This window comes from Eupeodes corollae, chromosome 2 (genome assembly GCF_945859685.1).
Source record: "Eupeodes corollae chromosome 2, idEupCoro1.1, whole genome shotgun sequence".
Taxonomy (NCBI): Eukaryota; Metazoa; Arthropoda; class Insecta; order Diptera; family Syrphidae; genus Eupeodes; species Eupeodes corollae.
The window spans coordinates 105,898,524-105,925,367 of record NC_079148.1 but is presented as its reverse complement, the minus strand read 5'-3'; the positions used below and the strand labels follow the sequence as shown (position 1 = coordinate 105,925,367).

The 26,844-nt window shown below is 31.5% G+C and overlaps 3 protein-coding genes across 3 annotated transcripts in view; all 3 read left to right on the top strand.

Annotated features, from left to right (window-relative positions):
* LOC129945007 (uncharacterized) overlaps positions 1 to 16,977 on the top strand; it is a 69,229-nt gene extending 52,252 nt beyond the window's left edge. Inside the window, exons 3-6 of the mRNA XM_056054667.1 lie at positions 9,441 to 9,636; positions 9,737 to 9,794; positions 9,884 to 10,552; positions 10,624 to 16,977. Coding sequence (XP_055910642.1) covers positions 9,441 to 9,636; positions 9,737 to 9,794; positions 9,884 to 10,552; positions 10,624 to 10,851 — 1,151 coding nt within the window. The 3' untranslated portion in view covers positions 10,852 to 16,977. The remainder of the gene's footprint in view (positions 1 to 9,440; positions 9,637 to 9,736; positions 9,795 to 9,883; positions 10,553 to 10,623) is intronic.
* On the top strand, positions 2,616 to 3,363 carry LOC129945015 (cytochrome c oxidase subunit 4 isoform 1, mitochondrial-like). Its single transcript, XM_056054678.1, has one exon. The coding sequence runs from the start codon at positions 2,738 to 2,740 to the stop codon at positions 3,287 to 3,289; it is 552 nt and encodes a 183-aa protein (XP_055910653.1). The 5' UTR covers positions 2,616 to 2,737; the 3' UTR covers positions 3,290 to 3,363.
* A 7,924-nt stretch (positions 16,978 to 24,901) lies between the features above and the next one.
* On the top strand, positions 24,902 to 25,704 carry LOC129945016 (anaphase-promoting complex subunit 15B). The gene is made up of 3 exons (XM_056054679.1): positions 24,902 to 25,179; positions 25,272 to 25,359; positions 25,444 to 25,704. Exons 1-3 carry the CDS (start codon positions 25,060 to 25,062, stop codon positions 25,602 to 25,604), a joined length of 369 nt encoding a protein of 122 aa, XP_055910654.1. The 5' UTR covers positions 24,902 to 25,059; the 3' UTR covers positions 25,605 to 25,704.
* Positions 25,705 to 26,844: the final 1,140 nt, after the last annotated feature.

Sequence of the window (26,844 nt, the reverse complement as noted above, 5' to 3'; positions counted from 1 at the left end):
TGTCAATAATTTAAAGTTTATCGATCCAAGTTTACTTACATTTATAAGGGTTCTATAAGGATTTATGATTTATTGAGATTATATCCCACTGTATGCATATGTACATGCGTATATTTTCATGTAAGCACATTCCACTTTGACTTATTGTTGCTAAAATTAATATGTGGAAAATTGGCTTCATCTGCACATAAAAAAGTTCAACAAATAACACAATCGTTCAGGATAGAATTACTTATACATATTTTACCTATTTTGAACTTGTAAATATTTTCGAAATGGGGAGTTGTATGATTCTAGTCAACAACAAGAAGCTAAGAGGTTTTCATAATTATATCAAAGAACATATACATATAAGATGATTATGAATACATAGATATACAATATATCTATATACATGACTATTCCAATTAGAAGGAAAAAAAAGAAATACTCGTATACTTTACTTACCCTCAATTTTAAAATCTACCTGTAGACCGTTTACTTCGCCAAAAATAAAAAGGCATTCAAAAATTTGGTTTCAAATGTGTGACGTATGTAAATACGTAGTTATTACATATACATATGAATGTACAGCGCATGTGGTAATTTTTAATCTTTATTTGCTTTCGATTCGATGAGAAAAGAATGTGTTCAAGGATAAAAGAACAGATATTGTATAATGACTACATATGTATGTACACCTACCTGAACTAAAACATTTGGCTTAGAATTAGGACGTTTTCATACATACATATATGAAGAACGTATAGATACATAAAATACCATCTTTTGGATTGTTTATTTACACTTTGTATCCATATTTTACAAAGATTTATAGAGGATTTATTTCTTTTATATCAACAAATTCTTTTTTTTTTTGTTTTTTATTCATTATGGCTTGTTTATTCTAATTTATTTGATTGTCTGACACATAAATTCTATGCTTTCTGTCATTTTTGAAATTATTTACTTAAATAAATAAAAATTAAAAAATAAAATAATTAAATATGCAAACACAAAAAAAATCCCCAAAAATACAACTCAAAAAGCATTAAAATAAATAAATTGTATTTTTATGATGTTATATTTTGAAAAAGGGGCAATTTTTTCATAATTTTATGATCATATAAAAATAATTTATATTTTTCTGTTTGCAATTAGGTACAAATTTAAATTCAAAAAATATAAGTATGACATTGTTGAAGAGAGACGAATATTGTTTTTGAACGACAATTTCTTTCAACAAATCCATCCGCAACAATTAACACCTCAAAAATTTGAACTTAACATGTTGGTTATGGTTGATGGTGTATTTTGGGATTTTCAATTTAGGAAAATTTGGATAAAATATACGAGCAAATCACACCATAAAGAAGTCGTGAAAAATGCGTAAAATGTTTAATTGGTGGCGTTAAATAAACAGGAACCATGCCTGCCGTGCCTCGCATCGTCGTTGTCGTTGGTCGGGGCGGTGGCGCTGTTAGCCATTTCGTTTTTCCAAAATGCAATCTTTTTTTGAATTGAAAAGAGGAACAACAAACAATTTATTATGCCGGATAGACCGTTTTATGGCCAAAGATGTTAACAGCTCCGAGTGCGATATTCCTCATGACTTGCCTATAGCTCTGGAACTTATAAAAATAAATAAATCTGAATTAAATTCTCATATATACGAATTTCTCGTAAACTCGCATATTTTATACACAAATCTATAAATAGAATTATTCTATTTAGCCGCACTATACTCACTAGGTTAAATCTTAAAGAGTATAACCAATAAATAAGTGTGCGTTATGTTTACATGCTGATTTCTCGAATCCTAAGAAGTGTGGCGAATAAAAAAAAATCTCCCAAATGAAGAAAAATAGAAAATAAAATCAATAATATGATTACTCTGGGATAAATTTATTGATGTGCGTATTTTGTGCTCCAAGCTCCAATATATGAAGGGATTACTGTGCTAAAGGATGCTAAACCAATATATACATATATGTTTGTTTGTATGTGCACAAAAATGTATATATGGGTAAAGCCCTTTTCGTCATTGTTGAGATTCAATGGGCGTTTGACATGATTGACAGGATTTCTCGTCCTGGCTCTGAATCATAGAGAAAGTTAATTTTATCCAAAAAATGTCATGCATATAGAGGTTTGGTTATAAAGTGCCTTTTGAAGGGAAATAATTTAAGGTTTATCGGATTTCTTTTGGGCGAATAAGAACATGTAAATCTTTTTCTATAACCTTTTACTTGTAGGAGGCTTATAGGTTCTTTTAACCTATAGTTGAATAATGGTTACATATGTTTTCATGTAATGTATAATATATACGTTTCTTATTCTTTATCTTATAAAAAACTCTTAGAGCATAATGATTAGTCGGATTGTTTTGATTACGAAAATGACAGTAACTATGTTTTTAACTTCCCGTAGGAAGTTATTGTAATAGGTCCGATTTGTCGAACTGAATATTTTTACATTTATCGACGTTTCAAGGTCCCTAGAGTTGAAAGAAAAGATTTTTGTCTGTGTGTTCGTGTGTACGTACGTCCGTACGTTCGCGACAATTTGTTTGTCGTGTATAGCTCAAGAACCAGAAGAGATATCGACTTCAAATAAATTTTGTTACACAGATAATAAGAAAGAAAGTTCCATGCAAAGTCCCTTTTTCATCGTTCGTTTTCGTTTCACAGCTGCAAAAGCGACGAAGCTTCTAACCAAATTCCTTTTGTAACCAAATACACATAAAAGAAGAAAAAACATGTCACTCCGATTGATTGCTCTCGCTTCAATGCGACAGGCAGCTGCCGCCGCCGCCGTCCCAAAGAACGCCCAAATCGAAAGCGTCGCATCCATTCACACCTTGGACAAAATCGGCAAACGTGAGATTGTCGGCTACGGCTGGAACAGTTCAGCTAACTACCGTGACCGTGTCGACTACCCAATGCCCGCCATCCGTTTCAGGGAACCAACCAATGAAATTTTGTGTCTGCGTGCCAAGGAACAGCAAGATTGGAAGAAACTGTCCATTGAAGAGAAGCGTGCCCTCTACCGTGCTTCTTTCTGCCAGACTTTCGCTGAATTGAAAGCCGGTACTGGTGAGTGGAAGATGCACCTTAGTTTCGGTCTTATCGCTGCTTCCATCGGTATCTGGGTGTGTATCATGATGAACTTGTTTGTCTACGATGAACTGCCAATTACATTCGATGAGGAACACCAAAAGGCCCAACTGAAGCGTATGCTCGATTTTGAAATAAACCCTGTCACTGGTCTCGCCTCCAAATGGGATTACGAAAAGAAGCAATGGAAGTAAATCAATAAACGATTGTGTATTTATGTAATCTTAAATGAAGTTTAGGAATAAATAGAAATTAAACCGAAAAAAAATTTAAAAAAAAGAAAAGATGCAGAAAAAGCTCTCAAGAAAATTGAGTAGGTGTTTTTTTTTTACCATACCCAGTTTTAAAAATGGAAAAATCGAATTGACAGTTTTTTTACAAAAAATAAAAACCTAAAAAAATTAATAAAAGTTAGTAAAAATTATTTTACTGTAAAATAACTTTTCAAAAATTTGAGATAATTGTTTTAAACTAATTTTTTCTTATAAGAAATATTGTCTGCAACATTCGGTAAAATTTTGAGAAAAATCGAACTGACAGTTTTTCTTACAAAAAATAAAAAGTTAAAAGAAAATTAAAAAAAAGTTTTTAAAAATTGGTTTTCGACAAAAATATCTTTTCAAAAACTTGAGATTATGGCTTAAAACGTATTTAACCTTATAAAGAATATTGTTTTCAACATTCGAAAAAATTTGAGAAAAATCGAATTGACAGTTTTTTTACCAAAAAAAAATAAAAAGTTACAAGAAAATTTAACAGAAGTTGGTAAGAATTGATTTTCGACTCAACTACTCGTGTCTTTTTAAAAATTGAGATTATAGCTTCCAACTAATGTTAACTTATAAGAAATATTGTTTTCAACATTATGAGAAATTTTGGGAAAATCGAATTGACTTTTTTTTACAGGAAATAAAAACCTAAAAAAAAAACAATACTTAAACTTTGTAAAAATTTACTTTCGACTCAAATAGCATTTTAAAAATTAAAAATATTGTCTTCAATTTTTTATTTCACAGAAAATATTGTTTGCGATACTCAGCAGTTTTTTTTTTATAAAAATCCAATAATCCGTTTTTTCATAAAAAATTAAATCTATAAATAATCCAATTTGTAAAAATTTAAAAAATGTTTTCGACTAAAAATCTATTTATTTAATATTTAAATATTGTTGGTAATTTTAAAATTTTTAAGAATAATTCAACTGACAACTTTTATAACCCAACACGAAAACCTACAAACTTTTAAGAAAGACAAATCGACAGACGGGATGGGAAGTTATCAGTGTGGGTCGCATTCCAGCATCTTTGTTGCTTTGAGATTGTATTCGTTATTTATTTTCATATGGCATTTGAAGCCTTAGGTACCCTTTTGGAAAAATAAGCAGAATCAGACAATATAGGAGACAAGTTCGATTTGCAATTTAAATGTGATCTAAATTTGGTTCTTAATACTTAAATAAGAATTTATTTTTAATCGAACAGAGAAAATTATATGCTGACATTAAGCTTATCATATATTTTAACCTTAAAGTCTTGAAAACTTAAATTTGTATGGATTCAAGATATGTTGTGGAGAATTCGTAAAATTTCGAAATGCTTAATTTTTATGATTCATTTAAGACTTTTACTTATTTTAAGAAACTTAACAATTTTTAAGTAAACGGCATTAACAGTTGACAATTCTTCACATTTCTCTGACAAATCTGACAGAGAAATATTGGCTGCGTTCAATCTCAGATAGATAGGGTATCCGGATTCTTTTTGTTAGTGACTTACGTGTAAAATAACAGCTGATCAAAAACAGCTGAGATGTCAAAAAAGGAATCCAATGGTATCCAGGAATTTCTGGAAAGCTGATTCAACACATTGTTGAATTTCAAGAAAATTGATTTCAGCTTTTTGTATTTGTTGGTAAAGAAAAAGGTACAAAATTTTAGTTGAAGTTGTATTTTAGGATGTTCTGTACATAATAGACGATTAAAAAGCTATTTGCCACCATATTTATGAAGGTAATTATGATCAATTTTTTTTAAACTTCAAAATTGACTTATTTTGTTCTCGTTTTGTAGATGACCAATCCGACGAATCATCTGAATTATCCATTAAACCTTTTATCTTACTACAATTTTGACTTCGAAGCTTAAATGTTTCTCTGCTTTTTGTAGACAGCTTAAAGTTGTTTTTATTTTTTGACAGCTATCTCAATATAGCTATCCAACTCGTTCAACAAGGTATCTATAAATCCACCTACCTAAGATACCCTATCCAACACGAGATTGAACGCAGCCATTGTATTACATAAAACATTGACAGGTGTAAGAAGAATACTGTAAAAAAATTCGTCCGTTTTCATATGATGAAGCATTTGTAATGACATTTTTTTCATTGTTAAACTGGCCTACACTTACTGAAAAATTTGCCTTAAAATGTGTTATGATCGAAAAATAATGAAATATGGAACAAAACCTTGGCATTTTATTTTGCTTTAATGTTTATCGTTTCTTGCGCAATTTATTCGATGTTACGAGTATAAAGGGTGATTGTTTAGATATTTTCTTCTTGGCAACACTGGTTTAAACAGCTGACCCAAGTTTCGTGTTTTGTTTCACTGCGAAATATCTTTAGTTTTGTCTATAATTTAACCATGAATCGTCTTATAAACGAACAACGCTTGCATATTATTGAACTTTATTATCAAAATACGTGCTCTGTTAAGAAAGTTCATCGCGCGCTTCTTCCATTTTATGGTCAGTTTAATTGACCCACTGAAGCGGCTACTCGGGCTATTGTGACTAAATTTCGCACCAAATTTACATTGTTGGTCATTAAACCACCAATACGCTTACGTAGATTGGAAACTGGAGAAAATATCGCAGCTGTATCGGCCAGTGTTAATGATGACCATCAATAATCGTTTTTTCGCCGTTCGCAGCATTGTTACTATACAACGTGGAAAATTTTGCATAAGGATTTAGGTGTGATGCCTTTCAAAATATAGCTGGTGAAAGAAATGAGGCCGAACGACCTACTGCAACGTAAAATTTTTGGGGAATGAGCTCTGGGAAAGTTGGCCGAAGATCCACTTTTTACCGAAAACTGGTATTCAGCTAAGAAGCTCATTTTTGTATTAATGGGTACGTAAATAAGCATAATTGTCAATTTTGGAGTGAATATCAGCCAGCTACCAATGCATCCAGAAAAAGTGACAGTTTGGTGCTGTTTCATCAACTTTTTTTGCCTAAAATGCAAGAGCTTGACTTGCATGACATGTGGTTTCAACTAGACGGCGATACATGCCACACTTATTGAGAGGAGAGTTCAGTGAACATTTAATTTCACGTTCTTTATGTGTTTTTTTAACATTCCTATAACTTTTAAAAAATCACCCTTTATTGAACAGAACGCTCGTACTCTTTCAATTTTAAAATATTACAGGTTACAGAATAGAGTTTTATTATTATTAAATGTCGTAATTATTAATTTAATAGTTTTGTTTTTCATTTCTTAAAAGAATACTTAGTACAAATGTGTTGGAAAATTTCTGACAGTTGTGCAAAAATACTTGACAGTTCAATGTCATGGCAATTTCTTTATGAAACGAAAAGATAACAACTGTCGGGTATTTTTCTACACTTCTACAACATTGTCGAATTGTTTATGAAACAGATTTTGACAATTGTCAAGTTGAAAAATTATCAAATTGATACCTGCTAAACAAAACATTCGATTGTATCATGAGCTGTATGGTATGGTATTGCATCCATACGCCTTCAATTTTATTTAAAAAAAAAAGTTCGCACCCACCGTTGAATTGAAAATTAATTGAGTATCTTACAACCAAATATTTGTGTACAACAAGCGCTGGGTGTTGTTGTTTCATTTCAGCCAAAAAAAAAATGTATCAATAAAACAAACCGTTTTGGGCTACAACACTGTCCAAGTTGTAAAGTGACTCATTTAGTTGAGCGATTCAATGATATTGATCTTAAGTCAAGATTTTAAGCTGGAAACTGCTAATATTGTCAAAAACAACCTATGCTTTATAAATTAACCACTAAATGACTTACCATGTCACTACGTATTAGCGTTTTCCTAGCAGCATTCATATGAGCGCGACCAACGAACGACACTTGAATTACAAAATGTGAGTTTATATAAGTTTAAAGACATATTTCCACACAAATTCTTAAAAAAACGATAGCAATATAGTTTCTATTTGATTTATGATGCATACTTTTACTTTTCAATATCATATATTAATAAATTTAAGAAAACAAATATATTCGTCGCGAAAAAAATTGAAGTTGATACGAACTGTCAAACTTTATTCGCGTTCCACATTATCCACACTCCCAACGAATAAATAATCGCGCGTACTTAACCTAAAAAAATCATTCTTGTTTTGGTTTCAGTGGTCAAAGCCAAACTTTATTCGCGACGAATTAAAAACTCTCATGTGAAAGAAATGTCAAAAGAAATGGTTCATTCGTTGGTCGTTGGTCTTGCTCATGTGAATAATGCTTTAAACTCTATTCGCGTTTCACATACCATCCGCACTGCAACGAATAAATTGTTCGCGCTAAACTTAACCTCAAAATTATACCACTCTTGTTTTGTTTGTTGAAAAGGGTAATTATAAATTGACAATTCGTTGCTGTCTGTGAATAGAAATAAAGCTCATGTGAAAGAAAAGTCAAAATATGCAAACATTCACAGTACGCAGTTCGTAGCTCATGTGCAAGAGCTTTAAATAGGTCAAACTTGTGGTACCAAAGAATTTGTGAAAAATTATTGGCATTTCACAAATGTTTTGATGACAAACACTCCTAGGGAATCTTTACTCACGGTAGCTCCAAAATTAAGTGAATTTTAAAACCCTATCTGCACGTCTTGGTGAACAAAATACATGCAACTAATTGAAGGTCTAAGTACTTACCGTTGATATATGTCTCTGTGTCCATAGGGTTAGAAATCTTTCTCTCTCTCTAACGTACATTCAGTAATTTTGACTTTTTTTAAAACACTGGAAAGTTTTTACTTTAGCTATAACGTTTTTTTGTTGAAACTTTTTAGCCAAAACGTAACGTTGCTGCAAAACTTCTCAGCGTCTACAATATTTGTTTTTCTTGATGATGGAAACATACACAAATATTGTGTGTCTGGAAAGTATAGACACGTTGACAGTTCTTTTGTTCCCAGTAAAAGTTCCATAAAAGTATTTTTGTTTTATGAAGAAATTATCATTTCTAACTTGAATTCTATTCATAACTTCAAAACTCAAATTCTTCATCTATTCACTGAAATGCTTGATGTGATTTCTTGAAAGTTGATTTTTCGCTAATCCTTTATTTGCAAATTGAATTACTTTAGGTTTGAACCCTTAAGTCAAGTGAAGCAGTTCATTGAATTTCTCCAAATTCTAGATTGGTTTATCTTTATATCTATGGATATTCAAACAATCCAATTGAAATTCAATTTGGATCTACTGAGTTTTACAAACTGAATTTATTCTAAATACATCAGCTTATCAGAAACTTGTACGTGTAAACAACCATCAACATACAAATCTCGTTGATTTTGAAACCAATTATTTTTTGAAGAATAATTTTGAATGAGAGACAGACAGGTGGTTAAATTCCCATTAATCGTGAAATTCAAAATACAAAATAAATTGTGTAGGAAGGGAATATTATATTTTATATTGCCGATACATTTTGTTTACACATGTTATATTTCGTGTAGGCGTATAGATATCAACAGATATACATAAATATACGCTATAAATCCTTCATAATGAAATAAAGAAAAGAATAAAGTATTCATGGATATTATTATTACTGGTGAGGTGGGTTGACTTTATGACCTTTGATATTGAGTATCTATATTTTTTTTAATTTTTTGAAATAATTTTTAACAATCCAATAATCCATGAGGAATATTAAGTGTGATGATTAATTAATTAATGTTGACAATCAATGTCCTATTTTGCCATGATCCGAAGTCCGAAGCAACAAACTTCTAGGAAACTGCTGATGAATAACTCATTGTAGGTAAAGCTTGAAAATACTTAATTGATTTCAATTCTTTCATTACTTAAAAAATTATAAAAATTGAAATTCAATTATAAAAATTACTTTTCAACAAACCATGTTTGATAAATAATGTGCGCGTCTTCTATTTCAAACTTTTCTTTTACTAGGTTAGGTACCTATACACTTTATAGGGGTATGTACCTCCATCTACACCACCTCCATACATACTTTAACTTTTCTTTTATTTTGTAAAATTTATTGATTTTTTTGTTGTATTTTCATCCCAGCATCATATTCTTTTATTTCTTTTACAGTTGATACAGATACAGATGCTGACGAAGAAGAAGGCCACGTTGAAGAAGGTGAAAGTGAACTCAACAGAGACCGAAACGATAGGACTGAAGATCTACTTGACCAAGGGGACGATGTAAGAGATTCTTCCGACCAACCCAATGGAGAAATATCGGTTTCACTGCTACGAGCAAAAAACTTATCTCTTTTACAAAGCCAGTGAGTATTTATACCTTCAAGTATACAGAAATTGTAGCCGTATAAGAATCCTTTATACAAATGATATGTACGTTTTTAACAACGCTTTCCCTTTTTCAAGGGAAATCTCTTCAAGTCAACAGAACTTTTTTCGAATGCTTGATAAAAAAATCGATGAAGTGAGTACAATAAGTTTCAAATATTGTAAAATGTTCACAATGAAAACTTTTTTCCATTTCTTTACGTTAAACAATCAAAATGTTTACAGGGTCCTGATTACGACTCAGCTAGTGAAACCGAAATAGCACTGGAAGAGGCGAGACTAAACGCTTTAGTTCAGCATTGGGAATCGGCCAGTTTAACTGCATCGATGTGTTCATCAGCGAGCCGCTCATTGCAAACTACACCTGTAAGGCAAGTGCCAACAAGGCAACCACCACCTCTTGTAAGGACACTTGTCCAGAATTCCATGCCACAGCAGCCGTTAAGCGCTGACCTTCTACCTCATGGTGCAACTGCACCCCAGCAAGGACTGGTTATGGTAGGGCCACCACCAAATGTGATAGCCCAACAACAAGTGCAACCCGGAATGCCTCCCAATCAGCAATTGAACCAAATTATAGGTATTGGAGGAATTGTGATGGCAGGTGTTCCACAATCGCAGTCACAAATGATGGCCAAGGTAAATCTCAGTCCAAAGCGTGTTGATCCTCGTGCTATGATGCAATTGAACCAAAATGCTCTGCAACAAGCATATGCTATACCACCGTCGCCGCAACAAGCAGCCATGAGTACGGGCCGCCCACCGCGTTCACCTCAAGTTTCGGTAGGACCAAGTCCAGTTGGCGGCCTTGCCACTCACATGCACATGGCCTACTACGGACAACCACAGCCAACGCAGTCAACTTACTTTGGAGAAGTACTTCATCCTATGCAGGTAAAATTTCTAAAAATAAAATTGGTATAACTTTTTATTCATTAAAATCTGATTTTTATTATGTGCAAAAGGTACCTCAAGCACCCCCTGAATACCGATTTCCACCTGCGATTAGTGTTCAACGTCTAGCACCTCAGGTGCAACGACAGCTGCGCGAAACACAGGAATTAATAAAAGACTCTTGCCCGCAACTCTATGCGGCTGGTTATGGAAGCCCGGGTCCCCCAATGCGTAGTCAGCCTAGAAATGCAGCAAGGAGGCCCACCCTGGAGACACAATTTTCCCAGGAGTTATCGTGATATCTAGATTATTAGTTCAAATTGTAAAAAAAAAATACCAAAAATTCAACAGTTATCCATTTCATTCATCCCTTAACCCTGATATAAGTTCTTTTTTTTTCAAAACTTTAAGCGTACATCTGTAGACGATTAAAGACATAATTTTACCGTAATTGTATAATGTACGTAGGTACCTAACATAATTCTTGTATTTTTCTTTTTGTAATTTATTTAAGAAAACAAAACAATACACAATTTTTTGGGGGTAAGGGTGTGTGTAGTTTTAAAGTAAGCAAACAAAAAATGGCCTAATTTTAAGTAAGATAATAGGGTAAATAATAAACAAAAAGAAACCAAAAAAATACAAAACAAGGAAATAAAATAACAGGGTTGAGTCCACACTACATTTTTAAAGTATGAATAATTTTGTTGATTTTAAATATTTATATAAATGTATACATGATGAGCATAAGTTGAAATTCCATATTAGAGGGAGGTAACTGTAAGATAACCTATCCTACTTTCCATTTTTGACATTTTTTACCCATCTCATCAGGGATTTCTATATAAAGACAGCAAAAATCATAGACAGTTTCGTATAGGTAGAGTCTTAGAATTTCAAACTTTTCAAAAGCCAGATGGAATAGATTCATATAAAAGGTGTAATCCTGCGGTGACCTTCTGAACAAAACGAATGTGAGGTTATAATGCAAAGCGTGGAGCAATATTTATGAACCTTTAAGTAGAAGAAGAATTTTAATTTCCATGAATCAAATGTTCGTGAAGCTGACTTTGATAAATGTTAATGTATCACCAACATCCAGATTCTCCGAAGTTTTACCTAAAAAAACTAATGTATATGATGGTCATGCACCAATGACAATGGGCAGGTTCAGGCAACATAAGGGACTTCATTCGCAGTCAACTTCTTTCAACTTTGAACGTAAATTTTGACCAAGGCAACTAGTTAGTTTTCCAAGTGACATGAATGTCAAATTCAGAACATAACTTCACAAACCTCTTCTTTAAGTTCATAGTACAAGAACTACCGAACACATTATTGTCTACAAAACACTCCTCAGACAAGCTACAAGTCCATTACGATTTGTCTTTTGTACTATAAAGAAATATATCTTATTTATTTTTTAAATTGACAAGGAACCCTTTTACAGAAAACAAATAAATTATAGAGTAGTAAAGCTCAGCTTCCACTTGAATGAAAAAACATGATCAGTTGTCATTTTGACATAAGTTGACTTGACTTGATAGTTGGCGAGATTTTTCTTGACTTACTTTCCAGACAACTTTCCAATAAAGTTGCCTTAATTGGAAGGCATTTTTTTGGCAGCTGGCTAATCAGATAATTCTTTCAAGTCCCGTATGTCACCTGAACCTGCCCAAATTTTTAAGTTGACAAAGTGAGACCCCTTCAATATAACATGTTAATCAAAATCGAAGTTTTGAATCCATAACGCTGCTAAACAACATTTTTTATGAGCCCTTATAATTTTTGTTTAAATTTTATGATTCCATCCGATCCGTATAAATCTGCAAGACACGTTAATTGTTCAAAATCTTTTTAAAAATTCTGACTGAATAAAAAACGTATCTAATATTTTCTTCTTCTTCAGGCTTTCAAAATTTATAATATGGCTAGAAAAAATCTTAACATATCGTTTTGGAAATGAAAAATAATGAACCTATCATACTTTGACGAAAGACCAACATATTGACAAGACATAGATTGACACATATCAAAAATAGCTACAGATTGACATACACTTTTGTTTTACTTGATTCCTAAATGTCAGACAGTGCCTCTTGTCAAAAGATGTACGTTCTTATAAAAGTGAAAATGAACCATGTGCCAATCGGCATGCAGACTATTTGGCTATGTGCCCAATAAGCTCTTTCATTGTTGATGAATAACTCGTATAACAAAAATATCACAAATTTTAGACTGATTTTGCCTTGAAACACATTTTAGAAACACGTCATACATCAAACGATGTTTTTCGTACAAACTTGTAAAAAGGAGGAGCTTAACAGTGTAAAGCTTAGCATATACAGATCGTTTATAATAGTCTTTACAAATAATCTTGTACAATATTCATCAATAGGTAGGTTCGGCCAACATAAGGGACTTTTTTTGCAGTCAACTTCATTTTTTGAACGTAAATTTTGACCAAGGCAAGTGTCATTAATTTCAAATTCAGAACTTTACTTCGCAAACCTCTACTTTAAGTTCATAGTACAAAAAGTACCAACAAAATGATTGTCTTCAAAACACTCCTCAGGCAAGCTACAAGTCCATCAAGATTTGTATTTTGTATTGTAAACAAATATAAGTTATTTCTTTTCCAAATTGACAAGGAATCCTTTTACAGAAAAAAAGTTGTGCAGAAAATAAATAAATCATAGAGTAATAAAGTTCAGCTTTCAGTTGAATAAAAAAACATTATCAACTGTCATTTTGATAGAAGTAGACTTGACTTGATAGTAAGGAAGATTTTTCTTGATTTAAAGCCCTACTATAATAGACTTAACCGAAAGTAAGCTAGTGTCAAAACAGAACGAAAAGTTATGAGAATTTATTGTCAAAACAAAAAGTAACCATAATGAATTCAAGTAACTTAAGCAAATGTCAAACGAAATGGGTTTCAAATTTGACATTTGCTTAAGTTCGAGCAAGTTAGCGAAATTTAACGAAAAAAAAGTGGCATATAAGGCTTCGTTATTGGTTTGTTCCCTTAAGCTGGATTAAGCTCGGTTAAGTCTATTATAGTTGAGGCTTAACTTTCCAGTCTACTTTCCATATAAGTTGCCTTGATTGGAAGGTAATTTTTTGGCAGCTGGCCAATCAGATACTAGAAACTTGCCTAACTTTCAAGTGCCTTATGTCGACTGAACCTGCCCAATGTCTCTCATGACATGAAATATATAGTAGTGCACATGGAGTTTAAAATGATATTTTGAATTCTTCAACATAGCAAAAACGGTTTGTGGTAAGACATTCCAAATCCCAGTACGGCTGAAGAACAAATCACTGTATTTCACGGCTTAGGTCAAGGGTTAACTGATGGACATTCTTAGAAGCGCGAGTATCACTGTTTAAGGGAGTTAAATTACAAATTAAAAATTAACTTAAATAATTCATGAAATTTTATGATACAAATCGAAGGAGAGTCAAATTTTCAAAAGAATTCATTCTTTTATGAATGGAGTATGTTATGACTGCAATTGAAAGATTATGTTCACTTAATTTACATTGAGATTGAGACTGTCAAACTTTTGCAATTATTAGACTCCAATAAATTATTTGCTTAAAATAATTATTGTATTCATTTAAAGTTGTTAAGTTGTACAGATGTGTGATTGTTTATGATTGCGAGAACTTGAAAGCAAAACATTTGAAATATTTAACCAGCCTTATCAGGAATTCCATCGTAATCGAAAAAAGCTATTAGCAAACACGTTCGTAGTGAAAAATCACATACAAATTTGAATTACAAACAGATTTTGTGAAACGCTTTTTCGAAAATCGCAAAAGTTTCCGATTACTATGGATTTCGTGGTAGGCCTGAATAATTCTCAATATTAAACATTTACATTTCGGTCTCACTTTTCACATTGTATCATTTTATGGAGTTTCCTTCGAAAGTTCCTATTTGAAACAAATGGTTAACTTTTTAAAAAAAAATTCGATAGAAAATAGAAAGAAAAGAACAAATCTCCGCAAACACCACTTGGTAAAAATAGTCAAACAAAAGTGCAAAGAAAATGCTCCGAAGACCAAATTAAGGTACGAAATATATTTTTGTTTAGAATTTTAATAAATTTCAACTCAAAATGGTTCGTTATTATTTTTTTTAGTCTTATCTTTTTTCATTAAATTCCTATTTAATTACACAATCCGATAAGAATGTATTCGGAGTGATACGAGTAAATAAGCTGTGTAATTTATTTATTAAGTGTTCTTATTTGAATACAAAAAGCTTCCTTCTCGTTAGCCCCCTCGGTTTTATTCATATGCATTTGAATTGTATTTAGATACATTAATATCAATTTTAAATGAAATAAATACTTTTCAAATATGATAATATCTGAGCAGGTTCATTTACCTGCATTTCATGCGAAGTCATTTATTCATTTCATTCCGTAACACTTTAATTCAAAATATGTCTTTATGTTATGATATTCATAACCCGAAAACAACTAAGTTAGGATCGGAAACCTTCAATCCATCCATTTTATTAGAACTATTTTTTACATGCCAGTAGTACCCGTGATGGTTAGTGCGTAGGACTGTCATGCCAGAGTTCTTGGATTCAATTCCTGTCTGTGCCATCTAAAGCTTTTCTACGGGTACTGCCTCTTGACAAATCCTTGAAGAGCAATTCTTGTCATGAAAAATGCTTGCTCAAATTAGCCGTTCGGATTTGACACAAAACTGTAGGTCCATTCCATCCCTGGCAACATTACTCGCACACAGGAATAGTTGAGAGTTGCAAGTCACTAGGCCCTAGTTCTCAACGGACTAATGCGCCACCTAATTTATTTTATTATGGTTTACTCACCGACTAACGAAATACACAAACAAAATAAACTGACTTTATAACGAAACATACGTTTTTTAACTATTTGATGATCGCTTACTTAAACTAAAAAATACAAACAAACAGGATTCACCCAATATTTACAATCATGACCCCCCAAATTTTGATCAGTAGCAAATTGTAGCGAATTATTTGTATCGCATGTCGTGATAGATAAATGCATTTGATATGAATGTATGATTTTTTTTAGATTAAACATTGAAGTGTAAAATATCTAAGTGTCATTTTTGATCATAATTCATTCAAAGTAGATTAATGGAACTCGGTAAACGTTAATAGAAACCAAATCAACCTACCTATTTCAATACCTTTTTTGATAAGAGAAAAAAGAAGTTGCCGTCAACATTGTACGTTACTTCTTTAAGTTCATTCCATTCATACAAAAAATACAAAATTATTTTTCTTTATTTGTTTGTAGTTCGAAACCAATAACAAGAAACCAACAAATTTACAATAAAACCAATAAAACCAAAATAAAAAAAGAAAAAGTAAAAGTAAAAACAACCAACCGATAGTTAACTAATTTTTTATACAAATTGTGTAGTATTTTCTATGAAAAGTTTTAACGTATATTGATAATTTTTTCTTGACTGTTAGTAACCCAAATGTGACCATTTTTATTATTATAATATTTGTTTTATATATTATGGTAAAAAAAAAAAACAAAATACTTAAAAGTAAAAAATATTGTATTATCTTGCTTTTAATTCTAGTCATGCGGTTCTAAGTGAAAACAAAAAACAAACAAAAACAAAAATAAAAGAAAAGAAAAAGAAATGTTTGAATAAACAATGAAAGCATTTATTAAATAATATTTATTCAAAAAATAAAAAAACTATTACAAAACACATTTAAGGCCTAGTCAAACATTACAAAGAAAAATATAAACATACGCTCATGGTGCGAAATATTTTATTTTGTTGAGCTAAACTTTAAGGACATTTATGTCCTGTTTCTGTTTGTACTGTAGTGGATTTTTAAGATATTAGGAGGTATTGATTATTAGTTATTTATTTATTAATTTATTTTTATTATTATTATTAAAAAAAATATAAAAACTGTAGCTATATTGTATGTGAATAATGAACAAAGAACACCGTCCGTGTTAGCAGAACATATAAACTGAGTAGAGTCACCTAGGACTTCTATATTATAGCAAAAAAACTGAGACTTTTCGCATTTTGTAAGAACCCTACATTCCTTTTATTTTTGAAATATCACAACAACAATAAAAACTATAACAACAACAAAAAATAAAATATGGATGTATGCCAAAAAAATAAAAAAGTCTTCAGATTATAATACTATTCCAAAATTGTTGCCAAAATACACTTTTTTATCAGAATTATATCTACAAATCCGTGTTACTAAATGTTAGGTGAATCTAAATAAATAATTCTGAATTTCAATTTAATTAAAAATGATTAAAAAAAGAAAACTAAAAGTTGTCCCCTTCCCATCCATCCCGCCATCAAATTATAAGGAATGAAAAAATTATTAGACTAGATTTTAAGAAAAAAAACAAAATAAATTATTGAAAAAAAACTAAAACAAAAAATTAAATTAAGAGTCTGTTCCAGATAAGAAAATATATATGAACCGAAAAATAAAGTAATAAATATAAAAGGATTTTGAATGCAATTTGGAATTATGTGGGGCTTACCAATGTTAAAACAAAAAATAAAAATTCATATAAGCTCATAAAAAAATATAAAATTTAATTTATAAATAAAATAAATAAATATATATATATTACATTTAATGTTCATAGATCAAAATAATAAATTACAATTACAAATGAATGCATACAATATTTATATTATTTGCTTTATGATTTATGTTTAAAAGCGAAAGCAAACACAACTTCGATTTAAGATGTACTATATTTTAATGTAAACAATAACAACAAAGGTGTTAAATTATTTTTTAATTTGTTTTTTATTATTTTTGTAAAAATTATTTAAAAATGAAAAAAGAAATAAACTGACATGAGAAAAAATGTGTCTATGTTCCTTTTATATGTTGTAAGCAAAGGGCTTCAAGTTAACGTTTGTTAGTTATTTGAGTTGTAGAAGAAATAAAATTATGTTTAGTAAAAATAATAATTATAATACTGGTCCGCAAAACGATAAGATTTCATTTTTCCAATAGGTTTTGATGGCCTTAATTTAGACCAAATGTCAATATTATTACTATTATTATGTATTGCGTCAGGTTTTTAAGATCTAAGTTTTTTAAATTCGAAAAAAACACGTATATCAGGCTTCTTGAGGCTGTCTAAATTTATGAAGAAGCTTTTTTCTCAATAAAATGCAAATCTATAATCTTTTCCTTAATATTCAGTTGAAATACTTATAATATTTTATATAACATTCGAAAAATCTTCATAAGTTGTTAGATTTCACCAACCTGAACTCTAAAGCAGTTCCCAACACAAAAAGGTACGACAGTTTGAAAGTATGCTTTGTTCTTTTAACGAAACTGTTGTCTAAGCAATTCTATTAAATCAAGTTTTTGATATATATTTAAATATATAAAATTAATTTTGAAAACGGGTATTTTTAAATATAAAGTTTAGATTCGAAACCAGCACTAACAATTAAATCCAAAACGTATTTTTCAAAACTATGAAAGTATCAAATTCAAGGCTTACTCAAAACTTCATATAGACTCATAACAAATGAGAGTTTTCAAAAACTTTATATATTCACGATCCGGTGCAATCAAAAAGTGCATATTGCGAATTTTTATTTTCGTGAACACACCTTTCCTAGTCTATAGCCAGTGGAGGCCCCAGCCAAACTTGCGCCCTGTGCAAGATTGGTATAAAGCTCCCCTATTTTATATTTTCACACATAAACTGATAGACAAGCATAAGCCTTTCCCACATTACCCAGGAGGTAGACTTTCAGTTCGTTTTTTTATTGAGGTATCCCAAGTAACCCTAAACCATAAGCTAAAACGCAGCGAAGAAATGAGCAGATGGGAAATGTTTAAACTTGGAAACTTAATTTTCTGGCGTTACATTTCCAATTTAAGAAATGAGATCATCAAAAGTCTAAAGAATTTAATAATTTCTTTTCAATGGACATTATAGATAAGCCTGCCAATCCCTCTTCAGTCATGGTTGTCTTAAAATAATTTTTAATAATTTTAAATTTAAAAAAAACTACTTTCTCCTGAAATACCGGGGCTGGGATTGTATTAAGGATTTGGAGAGCAATTACCAAATTCAGGTTTGAACTAAAAATAAAATTTAACACATCTTAACTTGAGGTTTGTTGTGTAACAAGCGGGGATATTACGGTTAACTCTTGAAACAATTCTTCTCCATCTAAATCTTTAAAACTACCTAATGTTAAAACATTCTGAAAATTAAGGCATGAAGCACGTACATTTTTATTTTTTAAACATTCGCTTATGTTACTTAAAAATGAAAACTTGAAAACTTGAAAACTATACGTATCAAGCTGTTTAAACCTTTCTGTAATTGGATGAATGGCTTGAACAAGTAATTTGAAAAAAAAAATCTACTTTAAATCTTTGTTTCGGTTGTTATATAGTTTCAGGACATTCATCAGCATAAAATCTTTTTTTCCGTTGAGATCACAATGATGAAGCTTCAGGAAATTTGGTATTTCCCTAGGGAACTAGCAATACGTTCGGTTAATTGAACATACCTACGGATGGACTTTACAAATATTTACAAGTCTTATTTATATAAACGGTGATTTTTAAAGAGCTTTCAAATCAAATGGGGTGGCGCAACAGTCCGTTGTGAACCAGGGCCTAGTGACTTACAACTCTCAACCATTCCTGTGTGCGAGTACTGTTGTCAGGAATGGAAGGGACCTACAATTTTGGGCCGAATCCGAACGGCTAGTTTTGAGAAAGCACTTTTTCATGACAAGAATTACTCTTGAAGGATTTGTCAATTTTTCGCAAGAGGCAGTACCCGCGAAAATTATTTTTTTTAAATTAAGGTGGCACAGGCAGGGATTGAACCCAGACCCCTTGCATGACAGTCCAACGCACTAACCATCATGCTACGGGTACTACAGAGCTTTAGAACTTTAAAAAAAAAAAAACGCATAAAATTTGCAAAATCTCATCGATTCTTTATTTGAAACGTTAGATTGGTCCATGACATTTACTTTTTAAAGATAATTTCATTTAAATGTTGACCGCGGCTGCGTCTTAGGTGGTCCATTCGGAAAGTCCAATTTTGGGTAACTTTTTCGAGCATTTCGGCCGGAATAGCCCGAATTTCTTCGGAAATGTTGTCTTCCAAAGCTGGAATAGTTGCTGGCTTATTTGTGTAGACTTTAGACTTGACGTAGCCCCACAAAAAATAGTCTAAAGGCGTCAAATCGCATGATCTTGGTGGCCAACTTACCGGTCCATTCCTTGAGATGAATTGTTCTCCGAAGTTTTCCCTCAAAATGGCCATAGAATCGCGAGCTGTGTGGCATGTAGCGCCATCTTGTTGAAACCACATGTCAACCAAGTTCAGTTCTTCCATTTTTGGCAACAAAAAGTTTGTTAGCATTAAATGATAGCGATCGCCATTCACCGTAACGTTGCGTCCAACAGCATCTTTGAAAAAATACGGTCCAATGATTCCACCAGCGTACAAACCACACCAAACAGTGCATTTTTCGGGATGCATGGGCAGTTCTTGAACGGCTTCTGGTTGCTCTTCACTCCAAATGCGGCAATTTTGCTTATTTACGTAGCCATTCAACCAGAAATGAGCCTCATCGCTGAACAAAATTTGTCGATAAAAAAGCGGATTTTCTGCCAACTTTTCTAGGGCCCATTCACTGAAAATTCGACGTTCGTCGTTAGTAAGTCTATTCATGATGAAATGTCAAAGCATACTGAGCATCTTTCTCTTTGACACCATGTCTGAAATCCCGCGTGATCTGTCAAATACTAATGCATGAAAATCCTAACCTCAAAAAAATCACCCTTTATTTTCTAAATAAATAAATATACAATTCAAACATTTTATTTCCTAAAGATTCTGCGATGTTTTTTGCCTCTAGATTTAATATTTCTATAAGGGCTTTATGTGTTTCTTCTAAATGTGTTTGTAAAGTCCTCAATTATTCTAACCTGCTCTTCCATCTAGTCTCAGAAAGGGGTTTCGAAGTAAGATTTTGATTTTTTTTATAAATATCCTTCCTCGTTACGGAACAAACATTGAATTGTATCGAAAAAGTAACATGCTCTTGGTTCCAGGGTTCCAATGCGTTTCTGAACACCCGCTTCTTTTCTTTTATATTCGATCCATTATCCTAACTTTGGGTTCGACAGCTACTTATTAAAATTCCATGTTATTCAAGCCTGTCAACTAAGTCAGTCACATTCCGGTCTTGTCTTGTCACAAAATACGTCACTTCTATTAAGTAACCTACAAAGGGAAAAAACAATTGAAGCAATCTGCATTCTGTACCGGACTAGATAGATATTAGCCCTTACAAGATTAACTTAAAAAAAAACTGCCTGCGCTACAACGATTCGAATCCACATAGAATCATTATTCTTTAATTTTTACACTATGCTCCTTTCCCTTCCTATAAAATATGTCATCACCTGTAAGGAGGCACTTAAATCTTACACAGATACAGTGAGCAATAAGAAAACCTACACGCTCTATCCATATTTTTGTTTATATATCTCCCATGTTGCTGTCCAGCCCTGTCTATAGCAAAACCAGAGTAAATGGCTGCGTTCAATCTAGTGTTGAATAGGGTATCTTGGATAGGTAAATTTTTAAATACCTTGTTGAACGATTAGGTTAGCTATATTAAAATAGCTGTCAAAAAATAAAAACAACTTTTAGCTGTTCAAAAAAAGCAAAGAAACATTTGAGCTTCATAGTCAAAATTGTTGTAACTGAACTGATTCGTCGGACTTGTGCCTCGTTGAGATAAATTTCAGCCATCATCTTAAAGTATGGCCAATTTATTCGCCCTCGACCAATAGACGTTTTCTTGTTATTGTCTATGATAATGTTGTAGCGCTTTTTCATATTTCTTAATTTTATTCTAATTGCCTCTCATCAAAAATTGACCAGTGTTCTTAAAGAACTTTTGCAATTTTTTGAAAAATGGTTCTTCGCTGGGTTTTTGGGTCTCGGAGCTGGTCCTTTCTCTTTCTGCACTCCTTCAAGAAGAACAGAATGGATTTATGTTCCCAACATTAAAAAAGGGAATAGAGTAGTTCTTCTTTGGGGGTTTGAATAATCTGAGAGAATAACTTGCCTTTCCTTGCATCGACCTTATTTGCTTGTAGCTTCACAGCTCCACAGAAGCTGTCCGCTTCTGTCTGCTTTTATACACTTCAGAATACATAAAAACAAAGAAGTTAGATTTATTTACATATTTCCACAAGATTAATATATATTTACCTGTATTTTGTTCTACCTCTGGAAAAGGACGAGGTTCTTCAACTTCAGAATGCTGGACACTAGACTGGAGTTAGTAAGACCTAGCAAATTGGTCATCTTCAAAACGAGAACAAAATAAGTCAATTTTGAAGTTTCAAAAAATAGATCATAATTACCTTCTAAATTTCGAATGCAAATAGCTTCTTCATCGTCTATTTTGTACAGAACATCCTCAAATACAACTTCAACTAACATTTTCTACCTTTTTCTTGAAATTCAACCATGTGTTGAATCAGCTGTTTTGTCAGATACCTACATACCCCACAAATTTTTGGATACCTTTGGATTTCTTTTTTGGCATCTCAGTTGTTTTTGATGAGCTGTCATTTTACACGCATAACACTAGCAAAAAGGTATCCGGATACCCTATTTGTCTGAGATTGAACGCAGCCAGTATATCAAAATTAGTTTGAAACTGACATTTGTCATGGCAAACAAAAAAAAATTAAAATATTGCCACACTGTCAACTACACCAGACAAATTTTACACCGTTGTATTTTTCTGTTGTAATAGTTCTAGGGTATTGCATAAGTGCAAAAGTGTAGTCTGTATATTTTGTTGTTTTACTTCAAGAAAATGTTACACTTTTACATTTTGCAACGATACAAGACCATTGGTATCGAATCGTGAATACCCCTTATGTAAGATTCTTAAATGATTTAAATTGTATCTAAAAAAGAAAGATTTGTACTTTGTATAATCATTTTACAATCTATTGTGAAAAGATATTTTGAGTTTTACCTTAGCCTTAAAACACCGTTTTTTGTATTTGTTTTAAGTACTTTTAAAGGGGTATATTTTAAAATCCTGATGTGAAAGAAACATTTAAAGGCTAAATTCGAATGCAGGACATCCTAATCATTTTAAAAAGTATTGTTTTGTTTGTGAGTCAGAATAAAATACCTAATTTTGCTGATTAGGTGTTATTATAACTTTCCAACTATGTTATATAGTTTTGTTTTAAATTATAATTATTCTTTTAACGCCATCTCAGATTTCTTTGCCTCAATATTTATCTTCGACTACAAAGTGTTGCAAGTGTAACACAAGCCTTACACATCTGCTTTGCTTTTTAAATTTTGTTTTTGTTCTGTGCGTTTTTTTACGCCATTTTTTTTTAAATGTCATTTAAATTGCGTTTTAATTGTGAGGGCCATAAAGTCATTTTCAATATTTTTCTTATATTTTTAAAATTGTAAAGCGTTTTTACAATGTAAAGAATTTTATACACATATCTTCTATCATATATTTTTTTCTTTTTTGGTTGTCCTAAAATATTAGGATAAATATATAGGAAGTAAAAAGAATTGCCACTGGTGTATTCTCTCCCACTTTCAGGTTTTTATAGGTACATATATCTGCCTCCCTTTACTTTTCATTTGACATCTCTCGCTTGGATGTCTTTTATTTTATTTTCTATTGTAGCTGTGCACGTGCTAGGTAAGTTTTATTTTAAGATAAGTAAAAAGTAAGACATTTATGAAAGAAATAACTTATTTTTTTAACATAAATTACATTAATTGCATGCGTTTATTTTGTATATAAGTGCTCAGGTAGAGAAAACAACTACTGGAGCGGTTTTGACACATCTCATCCTTTTCACAAAAGGTTGGACAATTCCCGACCAGTACCCATCCTGCCGAAAACACCCTAAAATTCCATTTGAGGTGAACTCTCTCAAATTCCCCATCGGTGAATACATGTCCAAGTAATTTAAGACAAAGACCCTTAAACAAAAGAATATTTAAGTTATTTTTATTTCAGCGACAGCAAAAAACTACCCTCCAGAAATTTGGAATGGATAAGATGGATTACATTTACGTACTTCATTCGATCCCGATTTTTTCCAACACAAGGAATGTAATGTGGCTTCATCGAAAGTGATCAATAGTAAAGATTCTCTATGCACAACAACCTGACGCGAGATATAAAAATTAATCTGTTCACTTCAACTTAATGCCAGCAATCTATTTTCACAAAATAAACACACAAAACTTAAATTAAGTGCCAGAAGTTTTACTTTATATCCGCTTAAGTTACAGAAGGTCTAGTAGCTTTGAGGAACAGATAAGATCAATACGATTTTTTCTACTTCCAGTCCATATCCTTTCTGTCATGTCGATGCGTTTTTAATTGTTATCAAAAAGGATTCATTTATTTCTTATAATAAGTTTAGATGCAACATCTGCTAAAAAAATCCAGGCTTACAACCATTTCCTTCCAAGAGTATTGGCAAAAATGGACACATGACATTTTTACATACTAAACATCACACCACGAGTGAAAAAGGAGTAAATAAAATCAGCGTTTTAATTCAAATTGTGAGGTTTGCATAATTTCTTTTAAGCGTCATTTTTATTTTGCAAAGATCTGCAGACTTCGCGTATATGGTAAAGCTCCTAATAGGAAACTAAGTTTCCAGCAACTTAAAATTGCAACTCTGACCTCTGTGAGTTGTTTGCCAAGCAAGTCAAATTAAAAAAATATATAAAATATGGAAAGGTCAAAATAGTTATTCCACTGTGTGAATTTAATGATAAAGTAGGGGTATTCATGTAACGTCATAAATGTCCGCTTTAAAGAAAAACATAATTTCCCATAAATGTTAAATACTTTTTGTTTGTTTATTTATCAATATTCAAAATAAGACAAATTAAAAGCGTGATTTTCTTGAGAAAAGTGGAATTTACCAGTTTCCTGAGAATTTGTTTTTTTTTGTGGTATTGACAGACGCAATGAAACTAAAACTAATTCGCTAATCTTTCTGACATAGCAATCATTTAAGATTTGCATTTCTCTTCATCCTTTAGAAATCGAATCATACAAATTCTGTTTTTAGATTCCTGAAAGCAAAAGTGAGATATTTTGCTTATATTTCTGAGAAAATTGCAATCTCTTAGATCTTAGAAATATAAACTGGCCAAATGTTCCTTCTTAAAATGCTGGAAATGGCAATACTGTTTATTTGACATTTAATATACACTGATGACCAAATGTCAAGCCGTTAGCCGAATTTTGACAGAACTTCTAAACAATTTGTTAAAATTTTTATTTATTTGTTGTAAATTTGTGTGTTTATACCGAAAATAAGAAAAACAAAAACAAATAATATTATAAATAAAGTTATTTCTTTAAGAAGGACAAAGTTTCCAAAATCAATGTTTCCATTTTTTCCCTCTTTGCGACCACCAATTGCAAATCACATTTGGTTTGAACTGGATGCTCCCGTTAACGAAGAAGCTGAAATTCTTCAATACGAAAGGGATCAACATAAATGGGTGAGCTATTCTTTTGGATTTACATATATGCACTGTGTGTTTATATATTTTGTTCTGTAACTTATTCCCAAAACAACTTCAAATTTTTGCAGATAAATTCTATCTCAAATGCTGCTGCTGATATTCACCCTTTGGGTAAGGTACAATCTTTGCCTGGACCAGAGACAGACGATGAGGACGGTAAGCAACAAATATTCATTAATTTTACAATCTTATGCAATTTTTTGAATTCCTTTAAATTTATTTGAAAAAAATAAAATATAGCAAATGATGAAAGTGATGACTCCGATAGTCATGACGATGATGATGACGATACCAATGATCGAGTTATACCAACTCAACCAGAACGGTCGGCGCTTGGGCTATATTCCCCTGGTGATGATGTTCCCATGAACGAGGAAGGAACATCTACACAAAATACTTAATTTTGTTTTATTTGTGTGTAGTTCTTTGTATGGAAATCATATTTTTAAGTTATAAACTATCATGTACCGTATTAAATAAAATGAGCATAAGGACAAGGAATTTTTGTCAAATTATTATACCGGTGTAAATACTGTTAAATGAGTGTCAAATAAAGGAGAAATATGTGTAAATCTTTTGGAGCAATCATAGACGCAACCTAATCTATAGAGAGTCAAGTCTTTCCGCCTTTATTTCACTGTGAAAATTCGGACTCCTTTCAGAATCAAAATGGTAAGTGAATCGAACATTTTATTTAAAGCTAACTCAAATTTCGAGTTCAATAAAGCAAAACTTCTTCAGAAAAATGTCGACTTTTGAAATTTGTTTACAAAAAACGTATGTACGCATATATATATGCATAACAAAAAGTAGAGGAAAGCAGATATGTATATACCGAAACCAAAAGTGGGAGAGAATACATCAGTGGTAACTTCTTACTTCCTATAAAATACTAACTTTTAAAAAGTACAGTGCTGCAGGAAGTCTTCAAGAATGTGTAATAAAATAAATCAGAATAAAAAAATCGGGTAAATAAAGGTTTCTATAATAAGGTTTTATAGTTTGTTTCTAAAGTCTTAAAATGATATTTGAAAGGTACTTATAATTCTTTATATAATCAGAAAACTATCTCGCATGACTTCTTTTTGTTCATCATTTATTTTTAAATTCAATTTGTTTTATTATATTGCTTTTATTTTGACATTGAAAAAGCTGATATTTTTACCTTAAGATTAATGTAAGCTATATTTTTACCTTTTTATTTACAATATACACAGAGAGTTGGTTTATTAATTGTTTAAAATCTCATTTCTTCATTCGTACGTCGGTCGTTGGTCGCTTTCATGTGAATAGTCTTAAACATAGTTACAAAACTTAAAAATAAAGAAGATATACAAAGCTTTTGTTACACTTTTGACGTTGTTGCAGCAATGATGCATAAGAAGATGCCATAATAAAGATGAAAATGTTGGCATTCAATATAATCTTGACTTCTAAATTTTCTATAATGCAGAAATTATGTTCTGTATATTTATAACAAACATTAATTTTGTACCTAGCATAACTTTTTGCAGAATCAAATATTTAATTTAAGTCGGTTCAAACGTTCTATTATTTACTGTTTATAAGGAAGGCCTTCATAGTTTATTTCATTGAATTAATTCAACATTAATTTGTATGCTTAAGTGTTTTCAATAAGAG